Source organism: Numenius arquata, chromosome 18, assembly GCF_964106895.1.
Source record: "Numenius arquata chromosome 18, bNumArq3.hap1.1, whole genome shotgun sequence".
Taxonomy (NCBI): domain Eukaryota; kingdom Metazoa; phylum Chordata; class Aves; order Charadriiformes; family Scolopacidae; genus Numenius; species Numenius arquata.
In genome coordinates, this window is record NC_133593.1 from 9,176,302 (window position 1) to 9,193,422 (window position 17,121).

General features: G+C 40.7%; 1 protein-coding gene across 1 annotated transcript in view; it reads left to right on the forward strand.

Annotated features, from left to right (window-relative positions):
* The first annotated feature begins 8,326 nt into the window (after window positions 1–8,326).
* Window positions 8,327–17,121, forward strand: part of PPM1E (protein phosphatase, Mg2+/Mn2+ dependent 1E) — a 64,486-nt gene continuing 55,691 nt past the window's right edge. The window contains exon 1 of the mRNA XM_074160860.1: window positions 8,327–8,836. Within this exon, the coding sequence (XP_074016961.1) occupies window positions 8,457–8,836 (380 nt within the window). The 5' untranslated portion in view covers window positions 8,327–8,456. The remainder of the gene's footprint in view (window positions 8,837–17,121) is intronic.

Here is a 17,121-nt window from a genome sequence, read left to right on the forward strand (position 1 = left end):
CATGGTAATTCTATGTTCCTATCTTAGTAACTAAGAATATTTCACCATCGCTCAAGCTTGATCCAAACTGCTGCAGAGCCCCTAGCTTCCATGTTCTTTTTACCAAAGCATTCAGAATGAACATTTTGTAATAATCTGTTTTGTTTGTGGCTTTAATAAAGAGTAAACCCAGGCTTCTTAGACACCAGCAATATATCAGCAGCTCCAGAATCTAAACCAAATGAAAGAATGAATGTACACTGAAAATACAGCAGGGATTTGTCCTCTTTTTATTAAGAGAAAACAAATCGATATGATTATTAGAGGAGAAGAAAGGTACTGCAGTGCAAATAGTAATTACTTCAATTATGAGAAGTGTTTGTCCGTACACATGCACACGTATGACCCCCTTTCTGGCATAGTGCTCGATAATGTTATAGCTGAGGAAACTCAGCCAGCAGGCTAAATGGAGAATTCAAGTTGTGGGAGTCACTATCTTTAATTTTTAATTTAGTAACACTACACTGACTTTGCCTTGAAACAAAATTCAGTGCTGAATCTGAGTCACAAAACCTCTCTATTCAAAAATCTGCAAAAAAAGTGGCAGTGATTTTTGGATCATTATGGTGTTTAGGTATAAATTACATAATAAAATATTAAAAGGCAAAGTATTCAATTGCCATGCAGCAAACTGGGCTGTGTCAAAATTTAAAAACTGTGAGTCAGGGAGAAGCTCTCAAGCAAGCATGACATAGAAGAAGAAAGGCAGGGGGATTTGTGACTCAGACAAACATTTCAATGCAGGAGACACAGGCAAACAAAAGGCTCCTACCGCATGTGATGTCAGCAAGAAAACGCTCCATTTGGGAATAACAGCTTCCTACGTATTGCAGTGCAAGAGCAGGGGGGAGCTAGCACAGTGCACATGGCTACGTAGCCACAAGGAAAACCATCCATTAAGAGTGTTGTAGCAATATTTCAAGCAGCACTGCTGGTTGCTAGTGATAGCTGCTATCTAATGTGTTTGATATTTATGGGAAAATCCATTTCCCTCAATTTACTGTGTTCTGATTTAATAACCTCAACACGTTCTTCCATGTGCAAGGAGAGTGAGGACATGTCTCCAATATGCTATTAATTTCAGCTGACTGGGTTTTTTTAATTTGTTTGTAGTAGAATAGCACCCAGAAGCCCCAGCTGAGATGCTGATCCTGTTATACCAAGATAAATTGTTTTGTCTGAGTAAACGTTACATCTTCCAGTATTTCAGGCATCATTATCAAAATAAAAAAAAAAAATTACAGTTACTGGTTAACAGTGGGAGTTACAAAACATCCAAAGGAAGCACTGAAGGCTCTCTATGCTGAGATTTTACATTTTTTTCCTCATATTGAAGTTATTATAAAAATCAGCTCTGCAGACCAGAACAAGAGAGAAGGATCTGTTGGTGGAGACAAAATTAGATTAAATGAGCCAGATTTCGTTCTCATCTGCTGGAGACTAGGAAACTGTTCCAGGCTTAGAATTGCGTATAAAGAATTTGACCAATGCCTTACCAATAAATCTTCCACGGCAAGCTGATATTTTCTTACATGTGCCTGGAATTCTCTTGCATTTTGTAGCATCAGCGCACAACAGTGAGTGGCATGGGAGAATTTTATGACTGCACAAAAAGTAAGATTCTAACTAGCCAACGTCATGGCACTGAATCAAAACTAAAATTTGGTTTGATTTGCTGCTTAAGTCCCAGTTTTCTGAAAGCCAAGAGCTTTAGCTATCATACGGAGTTTAGAATTATTCCATTTTGCAGGAATGACATTTACTTGTGGTGTAGGAACCACAAGAAGAATACAGTATCTACCACAGGGCTTGGCAACAGGAAAACACTGTGGTCACAGTAGACTTCTTCTCAAGCCCAGAATCCTGCTTTGAAACTCTTTAGTTTGGACAGGGAAAATAACAAATTATTTCTTCCCAACTGTATGTGGTCTGCACCTTTTCCACTATGAAACACCGAGAAACCAACAAGCTTCCAACTCAAACAAATTTAAGGAAACACGGAGAAGAAATAGCAATAGGTATGAAGGCATAGCTGAGGTTCAAGTTACGCAATCAGTCCCATATTGAAGTCAATCACAAACTGGTTGACAAATGTGGAAGGAGACTCAGCTGCTAAGTTGAATGTTGAATAGTGCTGAGAAAAGTACGTTTAAAATATAACATATTTTTCTGTTGAATTTAAGTTACTGTTCCTTCAGTTATTTTGGGGGGACTAAACTTAGAATCAGATTTATTCTAAGGTATTTCATGGATTAATGACAAAGGTGAAATCCTTACTGCCTGCCTTTTTAACCCCACCCTTTCTCTGAAAAGAAGATACGTAAGTTGGAAGGACAAGTCATTGCATTCCAGCTTCTCAGAAGAGATTGTCTTTACCATGCTTGGGATCATATTTATTTAGAACGGCACATTAAGCTGTATTACACCGTTTTAACACATGCTTGTTCTATATTAAATACATTTGATTAAGTTTTGAAGTATGGTTTGATGCTTTCTTGTCCTAAAACAGGGTACCTTGAGGGAAATTGAATAAATAGAGCGCTTACATTGCAGTAACACAAATGTTACAACAGAGTATGAGGGAAATAATACTTTTTTTTACAGGATGATAACCAGGGAAGTTAACCTGTGGTTCCCAAGCAGTTCAAGCACAAGGGCCCTGCTAAAAGCATGCACACAGGAGCCCGCCTGTAAGGGAATGTGAGCCACCGGCTGCCAGAGCTGGCAGGGTCGTAGGGCCGCCGAGCAGCCGGCTCAGCCCTCCTCCACACCAGGCTCCCCGCGACCGGAGGAACCAGTGCCAGCTGGTACTCGCTCCTGGGCTTCCCCTCTCCCCGGCTCCCCAGCCGGCGTGCTCAACCTCTCATGGCTTCTAGCCATCCAGTCATTTGGGATGATTAGGGTCAGGAGAGCTGCCTTCCCTTGGCTGGTGCAAGATTTCTGCAATAATGTTCTATACTGAAGAATGAAATCACTGGGAACTGGCCCCCTTCCCAGCACTGAATTTCACCCACAAATGCACCCACTGTTAAACTGCAAGCTACTGTCTTACTTCCTACAAGCAAGAAATATTTGTACAATATGCACTATCTATTTATTGGAGTCTGAGCTCTACACAGTTTTAACTGTATCTATAGAAATAAATGATATGCAAAGCAATAGTTCAATCACTATACAAGCAGTAAAAATGTTAGCTTATGTGCTGAAAGGAAGCATAGAAAAGAATGTACTTTACTAAGTCATTCTTCAATAATTATAGCTAGTACTGTTCGTTTTATAAGAAGAATTAATTGTCATTGATTTATATGGAGCCAGAGAAGCATCAGGATATTAAAAAAAACAAACACCACATTTCAGTTTCAAATAACGAGAAGGGGGAATGTTTAAAATATAAAATATCTAACAATGCGTACGGGAAAGTAAAAAGGAAACTCTACAGACCTCAATAAATGGTTCTAAATGGATCTGGATGCTTTTCTCAAAGCTTCCAAACATGATGTTTGAATACTTGCTCAGTTTGGTATCTCACATTGCATTATTTTAGAGTTTTAAGTTTATGACATGTAACTTCTAATACTCTTTTATTTACTATGAACCACTGCAATTTTAGCAACACAGCTACATTAGGCATTTAAAGTAAGCCTGTGGAAGAACCAACATAATTTTTTAAATCTCATTAGGCACCTGCCTTAACAAGCCTGGCTTAAACTTTACTCTCATTTTAGGATGAACTTCACCCTCCACCCCAAAAGGGCAGAATATGCACACACCATTAAATCCCTAGAACAGAGCATAAATGGGATTTAAGCAGCACACCATCTTGCATTGCCTCCTCTGAGCAAAAGTGAGCTTCAGGCTTAGGAATTCCAGTAGTGCTGTATTCACACAGTATGGTACTGCAGGATTTCAGCCTCAGATTAGATGTGCTGCAAAAATGGAAAGTACAGAGGAAGGGCCTGGCACGGTAACACCGCCAGCAAGCTCTGGTGTTCACTGATATCCAGGAGGTCTGCACCCCTCATCTCCGTTTAGCAATAAAAGGAAATTATGATAATGAAGAGTGACTGATTGCTGAAGTGGATCAGCCTTAACAAGGAGATATTGGACTCCGGTGTGCTCCTGCCTGCAGGACGGTCTCATGATTTGACAACATCCAGACCACATCACTAAGTGTTCTGTGGTCAGCCGTGTTTTGCTGAGGCGATCCCATGGGCACTAATCTACAGGCACACTTCAATCAGGCAGTCAAAAGTTTTCTAATGTAACAAATTTTGTCTTTGTTAATGGGAAACAAGATACGTTGTGCTGTATCTGCTTTGACAGTGTTCCAAACCTGTTTAGTCATTTTGAAGGGCTCAGCTTTTCATTAGTTCTTTCTTCCACAATGCTTTTCTCCAACAGCTTTCCAAATCTAACTAAATAGTCATGGACTAATATCCTGTTTCTCACTATTGATATTGAAAGAACCCCTTTTCCTAAACAGGGGTTTGAATGGAAGGCTGAAAATGGAATTTTCCTTTGGAATGGGACTGGAAATTTCCATGACAGCTGGAAATGGGATTCAGGCCTGAAACCCTGTGTTTTGCAATGGATGTGGATATTTCAGAATAATGTTTGACTACTAAACTGGAAAGGCTGACTTGACCCAAACCCCTTTTCTTTTAGATAGAAAAAAAAAAAAAAAGGTGAGAGAAAGAAACAGAGATAAGGACTTTAGTATTTAAGAACATCCTTATACAGTACTTATGTTAGAGGAGCCAGTAAAACTGTGGTAATAGAAGTTACTGTGCTTTTTAAAACTGCAATTGAACAAAGACTGAACCTAAGAAAATTAGATGGAGCTTGTTGCAGCTTGTCAACAAGAACCTTCTCACGATATTCCTTTCAAATTCTTGCCATTCTTACTCTTAAGCAATTGAAATTATTTTAGTGAATTGAACAATAATAATTTCATTATATAAAAAGACAAGACATACATATATTCCCACTCATGAGGTGATATATTGATCATGTGAATACATATAAAGAATTTTAGTCTCTTTCAACAGTATATTGCAAGCATCAATTCAAGTTTCATCCCACATACAACACTACGTTCAACAGCAGACACGCCTTCAAAATGAGAACAGCCAAAGGCTGTTACTTACTCCACTGGTAGATTCATCTGCCCAGCAAAACAGAATATAGCTTCTAAAATTACTTCTAGTTTATTGCAAAAGCCCTGCTTTTTAGAGAGATCACCTTAGAAAGGCAATTTATTTACCATTGTGTTTTCCCATTATATTCTTTCATATGGTATCAGAGCATATATCATAGGTACATCAAATATTGTCAAATCATTCTTAATGCCCCTACATGTTTTCTACTTGTCAGTGTACAGGAATAACTTCTAAAGGTTACAAAAAATTAACAAGCACTTCTTTTTGCACTCCATACAATTCAGGCCACCTCCCCAAGGCCTGCTCAAACCCTGCTTATTTCTCACCAGCAAAATGAGAAAGAGGAAGACATCATTTTAAGGCTAAAATAAAATAGATTTCTTCAAAATCAACACTATGAACACCTTAAAAAAAGAAAAAAGCAACATGATGAAGCTGGAAAGGGTACAAACACCTGTGTTTTCTTCTCAAGTCAGGTGCAAGTCTTATCCTCTCTTTGACAGTATGTTGCAAACCAAGGATTTCAGACTCAAAATTTTATGAATTGTGAGTTGATTCCATCCACCTAACCTCATCACCTAGGAACCATTCATACTGCTGCTACCCAGCAGCCCAGAGCGCACCGAGGCATTCTCAATTTAGCTTCCAGAGTTCCTGAACAATAAAAACATTTCATAATAGTACCAAACAGGCCCCTGCTAGATTAGTGCTTTATGAGAATACATTTTCTCTAGAGCTTCCTTTTCTGGCCAGCAGTAAGTAACAGTGTGGCTACCTTCTGTGGTAATTGCCCACCCCACTGTCTGCAGATAGTGAAGTGATAGCAGGTTCCTGGCTGCCTAACTTAGCCATACCGCCCACAGCTACCATATGTTCCACATTGCAGGTTAATAAGAATGGTTTTTCACCTTCCCTCCCAGAAACAAATGTCAGCATGGCTTAGAGCCACAGGCTCTTTATTTAATATTGAAGCAAAACAATACTAACTTGACCGTAGTGCCAAAACTTGACAAAGTATCCCGAGTACAGAGTTCTACTCTATTTCATTTTAATTAGTGTCCTTTGCAATTAGACAAATGATGAAAAGCACATGGGGACTGCCAAGATGAATCAAGGACATCTGGTGACTTTAACATTTCAACATGAAACAGGGTAGGTATTATGCTCAGATACTCTCATGTGCTGTTTGAAACAACTAAAAAAATATACAATTAATGAAATTTAAAAAAAAAAAAGACTATCCAAATGCTTTTGAATCTTTTCTTGGTTACCCTGAATTTCTCTTTGCCATACAACATGAACCTGACCATACATCTTGTTGAATTAGCTGTTACTTCCCTAAGATATTGTTATAATAGGAACTTTTAGAATTGAGATCATATTACACTAAGATTATCTGGATTATAGTTTCTTAAAAACTACAACTGCTTCTGAACTACTAGTGAAAAACAACTAATCAGGAACTTAAAACTACCTTTCTGATTCTTGCTTTGCTAGGCATTCTCTTGAGGCTTGTGACTCACTGATGATGCAGTACACGCAAACCTGAAAAAAAAAAACAAACAAAATCCAGCAATGACATCATCAACTGCAACTGCGGGCTGTCTCTTCAAAAAGAGCTGCAATGTTTTTTACCCCTCAAACCTACCCAGAATTCCTAAATATATGAATGTTAAATCGAAAAAAATATAAATGGTATACTGAAAAAAAAAAACACCGACAAAAAAACCCTTAAGAGATATCCTTTCAGGAGAAGCTATGCAATTTGCTGTTGCTTTCATAGCTTTTGGCTGTGAAAGACTAAGGCTGTGACAATCACATTTTTAACTCTCATGGCTTTTACCTATTCCCAAGATTGCAATATGATCAGTCAATGCAGTTGCCGGAAATATTCTAAAATTAGTTTGGCTCTGAAATAACAATTCAGCAAACAGAAGACAAATTTACCGCAGCACCTGACATGCAGAGGTGATAACTACAACGCAGAGAACAAGTTTCAGCAAGCTACTGTCCTTGTTATAATCTATTAAAATTTGAGAATGTTTTTGCATATGAGGCTTGCGATTTGGCCACTTTTTAAGGTATAGCTGACATTAAGGATATCGTCCCCTCCTGTGTGTACAAGCTATTTTAAACGTGTGGCAATTATACCTGTTTGTTGTTGGTATTTATGCACCCGATAGCTCTGAAAATAGCTTTTCAGCAGCAATGAATAAAACAAGCCAAAATGCCTTTCACAAATGAAAGGCGTTTATTAGACAGCAGTAGAATATCCACTACAATTTGTCTCCCGCTGGCCGGCTATAACTTTTAAGTTTCATTCAGTGTAACATCTTCAGCTACTTATGAACTGCTATTGAATGTGTAGATATTGTGTAACATATCATTTACCACACGGGTATTCATATACCGATCTTGAAAGTAAACTGGTGGCGGAAGTTTTGTTACTAGGTGTTGGAAATGGGTAAATATGACCCCAAATCCGCCCTTCTCGGGAACAGGGTGGATATTTGGGGAGGTACGGGTGAAAAGCCGGGGGGCTCGGCCTGGGCCCCGCCACACCACAGGGTGTCCGAAGAGGACATTCTTTGCCGACATACCGTGGGTTTAAAAGCCGGTTTACCTCATTTAAATACCGGTTTGCCTCACGCAAACCCGCTCCGATTGCAAAACCGCTCCTCGGAGCCTCCACCAGCCCTCGGCTGCCCCCGCACCGCCAGGTGAGGCCGGACCGGCCCCGGCCCCGCTTACCCCCGGCCCCGTCCCGGCAGCGAGAGGGAGCCCGCCGAGGCGATACCGGCGCCGGAAACGATGAGCGCAGGGAAATCCTGAGGCAAAGATTAGGTAATCGGGAACGTGCGCTCAGGTTTCCTCCGGGTTCCTGTCAGGAACCTACGCGTCTGGCTGCCTTCGCATGACTCATCACATCGGCGCGGCTGTCATCGCGCCCGCCCTCCACCTGCTTCCCCCCCGGGGCCCCTCGCCGCCCGCTCGGCCCGCCTTTCTCTTCCCTTCTTCCCCGCCGCCGGCCCCACCGCCCCCTCAGGCCGCGGTCCGGACCCCTCTCGCCCCCCTCAGGGCCGCCCGCGCTCCCGCCCCTCAGCCGCGCGCCCCCGCCCTCCGTCCCGCGGCGTGCGCGCCCCCGCGGGCCCGGCTCGGGAGCGCGCGCGCAGGGCGGGCGGGCGGGAGGCGGCGGGCAGGGAGCTCTCTGCGGGCGCAGTGCTGATCCGCCGGCGGGGCGGTCGGGAATGCGAAGCAATGGCCGCGGGTGGCTCGGGCAGCGGCAGCGCGGAGGAGAAGAGCTACCGCCGCTTCCTCGAGCTGTTCTTGGGCGAGTTCCGCGGGCCCTTCGGAGCAGAGCCGGAGCCGGAGCCGGAGCCGGCGCCGGCTCCCCCCCCAGCTGCCGACGCCGCGGCCGCCGCTGAGGAGGACCCCGGGGCTGAGGGAGAAGCGGGAACGACCGCCGAGGCGGAGGAGAGCGAGGGCGACGGCGGCGGCGACGGCGACCCTCAGCCGCCCGCCCCGCCGCCGCCTCCCCCGCCGCTGCCCCCGCTGCCCCGGCCGCTCTCGGAGTACATCACGGAGGAGGAGGTGGAGGGCGAGTGCCTGGACCTCTGCCTGCAGCAGCTCTACAAGTAGTGAGTGCCGGGCTGGGGGGAGCCTCCCGCCGCGCTGAGGGGGGGGGGGGGGGGGCATGGGGCTGAGGGGAGCCCCCTTCCTGCGTGGGGCTGAGGGGACACCCACCCCACGCCCTCACCGTGAGGGGCTGAGGGGACACTACCTTCCCGCTCGTGAGGGGCTGAGGGGAACCCCCCTTCATTCGTGGGGTTGAGGGGAGCCGCCTGTGTGGGGCTGAGGGATACCCCCGCCCCCCCCCGGTGGGGTGGGAGGCAGGGGGTCAGGATGTGGGACTGAGGGGATCCCTCCTGTGCGTGGGGAGTCTCCGGTGTGGGGCTGAGGGGACCCCTCACTCTACATAAGGGCAGGACGAGGGGCGGTGGAGGAGCCCCCTCCATGCTGGGGGATGAGGGCAGGATGTGGGGCTGGGGGAGGCCGGGGCAGGGTCCTCGGGGAGGGAAATTTCCCCCAGGCAAGGAGTTTAGGACTTGGGCGGTGCTGAGCGACTCGGGATCAGTGTCCTGCTCTGTCCTGCTCCCAAAAGACGCCTCTGCTCCCTGCCCTCCTCCTTCCCTCTCGCCTCGGGACAGGGAGCGCAGAGGCGAAGGGAAGAGACAAGGGAGAGCCATCCATCTGGAGAGCAGCTTGCTTGGGGAGGGAGAGCGGTGGGGGAAACGTCTCACGCTCTGGTGCCAAAGCAAGAGGGGGGTTTTGCCTGTGGTTGATTGTACTGAGGCTTGAAATTGAAATGTTCCCTGCGTGAGGGTTTGTAAATGGGGAAACCTCTGCCAAGAAAGAAGGAAGCGGGGAGAACAAGGGGCAAGGAAAGAGAGGCAGTCCGCCCCTTCCCCCACTCCAAAAAAAAAAACCCACATCGAGAAAACCACACCATGCATTTACAGACTAGGGAGAAAAGCGGAGTAGAAAGCCTTAGGAGAAAGCTATCCATAATCATGGGGCTCTTTCTGTCGTCAGCTGGGGAAAGCCGGCTGTACTCTGCTCTGTGCAGAGGCAGTTTCCAGATCTGTGCTTTCTAAAGGCTGGTGCATAAAGAGGAAACAGATGGGATCTATTCCCAGTGTGAGAAGTCTGTGGACTGAAACCTAAAGATCAGTTACCAGTGCCTTGTATTGTGCTCAGCTTTGGCTTTGAAGGCTTGAAATAGAAATGGTTGTTAGTGGCATTTCTTTAGGAACCTTTTTAAACTGATGCCACAGGAGGAGACAAATGAACCTGTGAAAATATGCACAGCGCACCGGGGAGCTTTCTGCCACTGAGCTGATAATTGTAATGAGAGGTGTTACTCAGTCGCAAATATAAATAAATAAAGAACCGGGTTTTACAACTGCATGGTCTGTTTCTATTCGATTCTCATCTGCCCTCTGCGTTTGTGGACGATAGGGACAACGTAATGATAGCTGCGGAGGACAAAGCTCTCCTGTTCACACATGCTCACCCTGCCACCTCTGGAAAGTCTTTCTCTGGAATACAGCAGCACATTCATAGGATGTGGCAGGGAGGAGAGAGGCAAGTCCCTTCTACGTATTGATCTTTAAAGCAGACTCGTGGAATCTGAAGTCAGATTACTGTAAACAAAGTTTTAGACACAGAGCAGGTTATTTTAAAGTATTATTTGAAGTATATCTATGAAACGATTTTGAACTTGAATTCCTCCCTCACCCGCTTCTCTCTCTGTGTGTCCCCATACCCCAGGAAAGGCTGACTTAGATTCCCCAGTTTCTGAGGCCCATGTTCACGGATGAAATTATTGAGGAAAAAAAAAAAAAAGACATTTTGAGAGGATTCTTTATAGAGGGATAGCTCTTGCCAGGTTGTGGGGGGTTTTTTTGGTTGGTTTTTTTGTTATTTTTTTTTTTTCCCAGCCTTTGTATAAATCTTTTGATGGCTACTGAATGAAGCATCTCTTTGGCTTTGTTTATGGTGAAATCAATGCAGACTTCCTTCTATAGGCACCTACAAGCAAAAAAGCAGTATCTAGCTCAAAATTAAGGGAGCAGAGGATCAAATTGTAAGAAAATTGTTTTCCAAAGCCTTATATATTTTGTCAATGTATAGAAAATGCATTTTCAGATAGTAAATTAATGTATTTTAACTGAAGATTGATAGATGTTGATTTCTACCTGCCTAGCTAAGATAACTGCAAAATGTTCTTTAAAACATTTTAAAATACTCTAAGCCATATCTAACAACTTATAATACAGAGAACTAAACTCAAATAGCTTTTTCTTGACTGATGGTGGAATCTGAGGTAAGTACAAGTGTGCAAAACTGTTCTGCAGGTAAAGCATTGTATTTTCAGTACACGCTCCAGTCACCAAATAAACTTAAAATTGTCACAAGATTATAAATCAGGCAAAAGTAGAATGTCTTCCCCCTTTACAGCTAAAGGTTCGACTGGTCAGGTGATTCCAGAGATGGGAAAATTCATTCATATGAGTAAAGCTACTCTCATGCCAAATGGTTATGATGGTACTTAAAAAAAAAAAAGACATGAACACTCATGTGAAGGGGAATATTTTATTGGTATGTTGTTAGCAAGGAAGTTTTCTGTAACTGTAACTATATATTAGTCAAATGACTGGTTTGCACTATATGTAGCACGAGGATAAAACCCATTACTGTGAAAGATCCAACAGCTGGTTTTTCAGCTATTTTAAGCACACAGCTTTAGTTCTTTTTGAGGAAAGTAAGACCATCTCAGAAATGAAAACATATTGCTAATGATGAAAAAATATAATAGTTTTCTGCCACTGTGTAAATCAGTATCAAAAAGTTCCTATTTATGAGATTTTCCTGCTATTTTCCAAAAGACTCATATTTCCCCTTAAGATTTCCAGTTCCTGGTTTCCTTTTAGAGACAGCATATGCTTGGAAAATTAGATTATTGTAATCTTTATATCTGTCTAAATGCCACAAATTGTGTACTGTGTGCTTTCTTAGTGATCCTCAACAAAACGAAACTGATCAATAGGAGATATGTTAGATGAAGAAAATAATCAAAAAAGAATAATGTTTGAAGAATTGCATTGAAACATTGGGTGATAGCTGGAAAGTTCATTTTGTGATTATCTTCCATAACATCTTATTCAAGAGAAAGCTCTATAATTTAAATAGTTTCTATGTAGAAACAAGTATACTAAGGACTTAAACTGTTAAATAGGAGACTCCATTGCTTGTTTCCACTGGTCCAGAAGTAGACCTTATTTCTGACTGACTTTAAAGGAAGAAGTTACCAACTTGGTGTAAGAAAGTTACATATCATGGTCTGTTCTTTTCCTCTTCTGACTGATACTTTTATTAAAATCTAATGTATTTAAAAAGCTGGTTCTTGACAAGACATCTGAAAAACTAATTAACAAAGATGTGGTTGCTAAGAGAGGAGAGGGCCAGGCTGAGTTAAGTAGCGCACCCTTAGAAGTTGTGCCGCTAGGAAGAACAAATTTATCTTGCTGTTACATTTTTGGTTTTCTTTATTATTTTTTTTTTCCCTGAACAAATGAAATAATTTGAAAACTTCACATGTGTATTATTCTTGCTTTTCCTTTTCTCTCTTTTTTCCCCCTAAGCTTTGATGGGACTAGATACACCTGGTGTCATCTGTAGGTTCAGGTTTACTCTCAGTGATTTTGGTGGTACAATATTTTGCTTTCAAGCAAAATTCATTTAGAAGCATCTTTGGCAGCTTAGAAAGTAGACCTGTTTCTCCAGTGTTGAGATTTGCAAAAGATGGTAAGTAAAATAAAAATAAAATTTAATGTTATGTCATCTTAAGTGCTTAACTAAGGTGCCAGTGACAAAATGATTGTTTTGAGGACTACAAAGATCTTGATATGACTTGGAACGTGAAAAGAAAAACTTTAAAGCACTGCCCTTTTCAATTTCTTCACAGAATACTTTGCAACACTTACAGAATATCATAGATCTTGAGTTTAGGATTAAAAAATACAGTATTGGATGTGAGATTTTTTTAATTAACCCTTTCTTTGTTTTAAAGAGAGAAAATATTTTTCTTTAGGTTTATGTATTCCCCACAGTCTTGCTATGAAAAATTAAGAAACTCAATATAGGCTCAATCTTTTAACAATGGAATTATGTAAAATGTGGACAGTAAATAAAAATAGAGCTTTTGTCCCTCAACTTGCATTTTTAAGCTAGAGGAAGAATTGTTCATGGTAATTTTACATGAGCAGAAATCTTTTTTTGTAAAGTAAGCTCTTAGCTTGAAAACAATGTTCTGCTTGCTGTCTCCATCACCGATGAGTGAAGAGACTTTAAAAAGCAAATGTACATGTTTTTAACTTGCTTTCTTAACCCCTGTCATGTGAAAGCTGGCATTGTTGTCACTTGAAATTCATATATTACGCCAGACTGGCTTTCTTAACATCATATTAAATGATGTGATATTTTACTCTTTTATAATTTGTCTTTTATCACCTATTCCATTGATTGCAATCTCAAAGCCCTTTTAGGAAATAAGATTAACTACTTGTCATCTCTAATATTAATCACAAGGACCAACCAAAAAAGAAATACCATTCCTTTTTAAGATGGTTCTTGTTTAATCTTCTTTTGTGAGGTTTTACAATGGAAATGATGATAATGTTGGCCTGTGCTCACAATAAATTACTGGAGCAGATATTGGTTGCACCTGTTTTGGGAATTTTCTAATGGTTAATGAGGAGGTTTGACAGAGACCATTAAATTTCCCACCCCCAGCTCTGTTGATGATTTGGTTCTGCACCTTGGCTGGCTCCTGGGTAACAGCTGGACAGTGTTATGGCTGAGGGAGGGAAAGGGAGGTGGGGTGGGTTGTAGCTGTGTGAATATCTCACTGGAGGTTCCTCCAAGAATAAGGAATCTCTTCCTGAGGGTAGTTGTTGAGCTGGCTACTGCCAGCCATCACTATAGAGCGAGTGGCGGTGGCCGGGAGACACAAGGACTCAGCAGTGAGCACCAACCTCAGCTGCTAATGGGTAGAGCCTGTGGATATGGCTGCTGATGCCGAAGTCCTCAGACCCAATGGATTTCGCTCCTAGAAATCCTGGTGCTTCTCTGTAGAGAAATTCTAAATCATCCGCTAGAAGCGTATGCAGGAAGGTGAGAGAACTTCAGTGCTGTTGTTAATGCCTTATTGCTCTGTAAAAGAAGCTACTATGAAATTCAACCCATTATTGGATGATGGTGATGTTGTAACGTACAGAGATGGGTACATTTTGTATGCTTTAGACTGGAAAAAGTTATAATCTACAAATAAGTGGCATTTAATGATAATCACTTTCAAAACACAACTGGTGGTTTACTTGGTGAGAGATGTCTTTATGTTGCTTTTTAAGGCAACCCACACTCTTAAAAATACTGAATCAAATCAGATTTTGATGTTCTTTTTTTAAAAAAAGGAATATTGGATACAACGAGCTACTTAGTTTGCAGATTTACATTTTGTAGTGGTTAACATATATGGTGACATTTTAAAACTTACTAATTTATGATTAAAAGGATGCTGAGTTTTTCAAGTGCAATGGTGACTATGCTTGAAAGTTACTTTATGTAGTATTAAAAAAAAAATTTAAAAAAATTTCCTGTGAACAGATTATGGGAATATATTCATTCCAGTGCTCTTATTTCAATGAATGTTGCTAGTAGTACACCAAATTAAAGGGAATTAATTTTATTAGAATCTTTTCACACAGAGATTTTTTTGACCCAAGAGCAATTTGCATAGATTCTGCTACTCTTAGTGAAGCTCTTTGCTACTTAGTTGTGGTTCTTTCCACAGAAGATTTTAAAAAAAATATATTTTTCCTGATATTAAGGTTAAACTTCTGGTTTGCTTTACAGTATCTTAGTGGAAGTTTCAATACCTTGACTGCCTGTCAGCAGTGTATGTTCTCATTCATTTTTTGTTGTCTTGCTCAATTGCTTACATGATGACATTAAAAGCAAAAGCAACAGGGCATGTAGCACACAGATAATAAGAGTACTATTTATTCCTATATTTGATGTCACTCTGAAATAATCTCTGGCTGTTCTGCAGCATTTTCTTGCTTCATGTTGTTTTGTGTGTTCTGTTTTTTGGTCTGTTTTCTCCTAGGAAGTATTCTCACTGACTAGGAAAGAAAAGTGAAAAACGAGATGAAATATAGTTCACGCTTTAAAACATTAGATGTTCTTTGAACCATGCTGCAAGACTGCCTTATGCAATGCCATCCTCATTACGTAATGCAAATGCTTATAAAAATAAATGTGTCCTGGACAATATGTGTCCATGACGTGTTGGTAACCTGTGACATGCTGCTAAACTACAAATGGCCATTGCTACATACTATAGTGTAGGTGCTCATCTTTGGTTTAGCCAAAATCAACTGCTAAAGAAATATTCTAGATTTTTGTTGTTGTAACATATTAATGATTAGATAAAATGAATGCAGACTGTGGACTTGTTTCACAGAAACATTTCCTCTGTGCCTTTGTACTTCATTGGGAAGAAACAACATTACCCACCTTTAATAAGACATTCAATAAGAAGTAATCATCAGAGTCATAAATTAGAACTGCAAGGGAAATAGCTGCCCTTGGGTGCTTCAATAATTAATACAGAAGTTAAACGAATTAACTAGATTGCGGGATTACCTCAGTTTATATTGGATGGAAAACATCTAAGGGCAACTAGCGATTGAGTAGCTGAACCAACATTTTAAGCAGTAGTACTGCTCACCAGTTCTGAACTCTGCATGCAATCAGTTGAAAAGTTTGATATTTTTTTATTGGTAGAGCAGGATTAAAAAGTTGACTGCTAAACTTTGAACATCGGAAAATGTGCTTAGACACAGACAAGTCTGAATTGGGAAGCATTTGCACTTTCTTGTAGCTGTAATTACAGTAAAAGGAATATTTGATTAATTGGGTAAAATTGTGGGCAGCTCCTCAAAGTTCATTTTCTCAGAGGATATGATTTTGAGGCTATTTTTGCCAGACTTTTATGATCCAGTAAAGTCTTTTAAATGATACCTAACACTTTTTTCAAGTTTAGTTTCTTTTCCTCTTCATCTACAATATAGAATTTGAGTACTTACTCTCATTTGAGAATATGATTTTTTTTTTTTTTATCGTTTCTGTAACTCCATCATGATGTAACTAAAAATAGAAGCAGAGTATAAAAATAGGGCTTGGCATTTTAGCTTCTTGGCACTGTCTCTAGGGCTGTTCCTTTCACCTCAGGCTATGACCTTCTTACTGAGGTTCAAAAATCTGAAATGAATGTGGGAAGTTATTCCTCATTAGTGTTACGAACACTGTACTCTACACATTATATTAATTAGCTCTAGGATGATTCTTTTACCTTCAGTCCTAATTTGAAGTTATTGAAGGGTGAAACCTCCACACTCTAGTTGAGAATTCAACAAGTAGTTACGTGTTTTCTTTTTCTGTTTCTCAACAGAGAAAATATGAGGTAAATAAAATTTGGTTTTTCATGTATACTAGTTTTACATGCAATGTAAATTTGCTCAATTAGATGTTGCTGGATTATTTTTTGAATTATGTGATAGGGCTGGTAAAGCTCATAATAACTTATTTTTAATAAGGTATTTGGTTGATTAGTTTATAATAGATCACCTGAAAATCAGAGGAAACATTCAGTTTCTATTGAAATATATGGGCCCAGTTGAGGACACAATGGTAGACTATCTAAAATTCCTACTTGCATAAAAAGTATAAATTTAAACTAATAAGCTAATACAAACTAATTGTACACACTTACATATACAACATGATATATATTTTAAACTAAAGCTTTTACCAGGTTTTCTTATAAGCAGTGTCATTCTGTTCAAGTCATCTAATCATTGAGGCAAATATGATTGAATGTATGCATTTATATATAAATCTTAAACAAGTTTATGCTTTCAGCTGTCTTATTACCACTTTCTTCTGAAAAGCTGTGTAAAAACCTACATGTTAGGTAACGAGAAGTCAGAAGCTCAATATATCTAGAGATCAGGAGGAACACTTGTTTGAGGAACAAGATATGCTTTCTGCTTGCAGAACATGGGTGCGTTGGGTTGTTCTTAGTTCTGCTTTCTCACTGGAGTGTACTCCACAGAGAATAATGGATGTATCTGTTAGAAAATGAATTTAATCTCTCCTCTTGTTGGCACTCTAAAAATATTAGGTCAGATTTTAGAAGAAAATGAATTGGGTCTAACCTTAACATTCAAATGTGGATTGTTGGTGAAAGTGCCCCCAATTGAAATGAGCATTGATATAAATACTGTGCTAAACTACT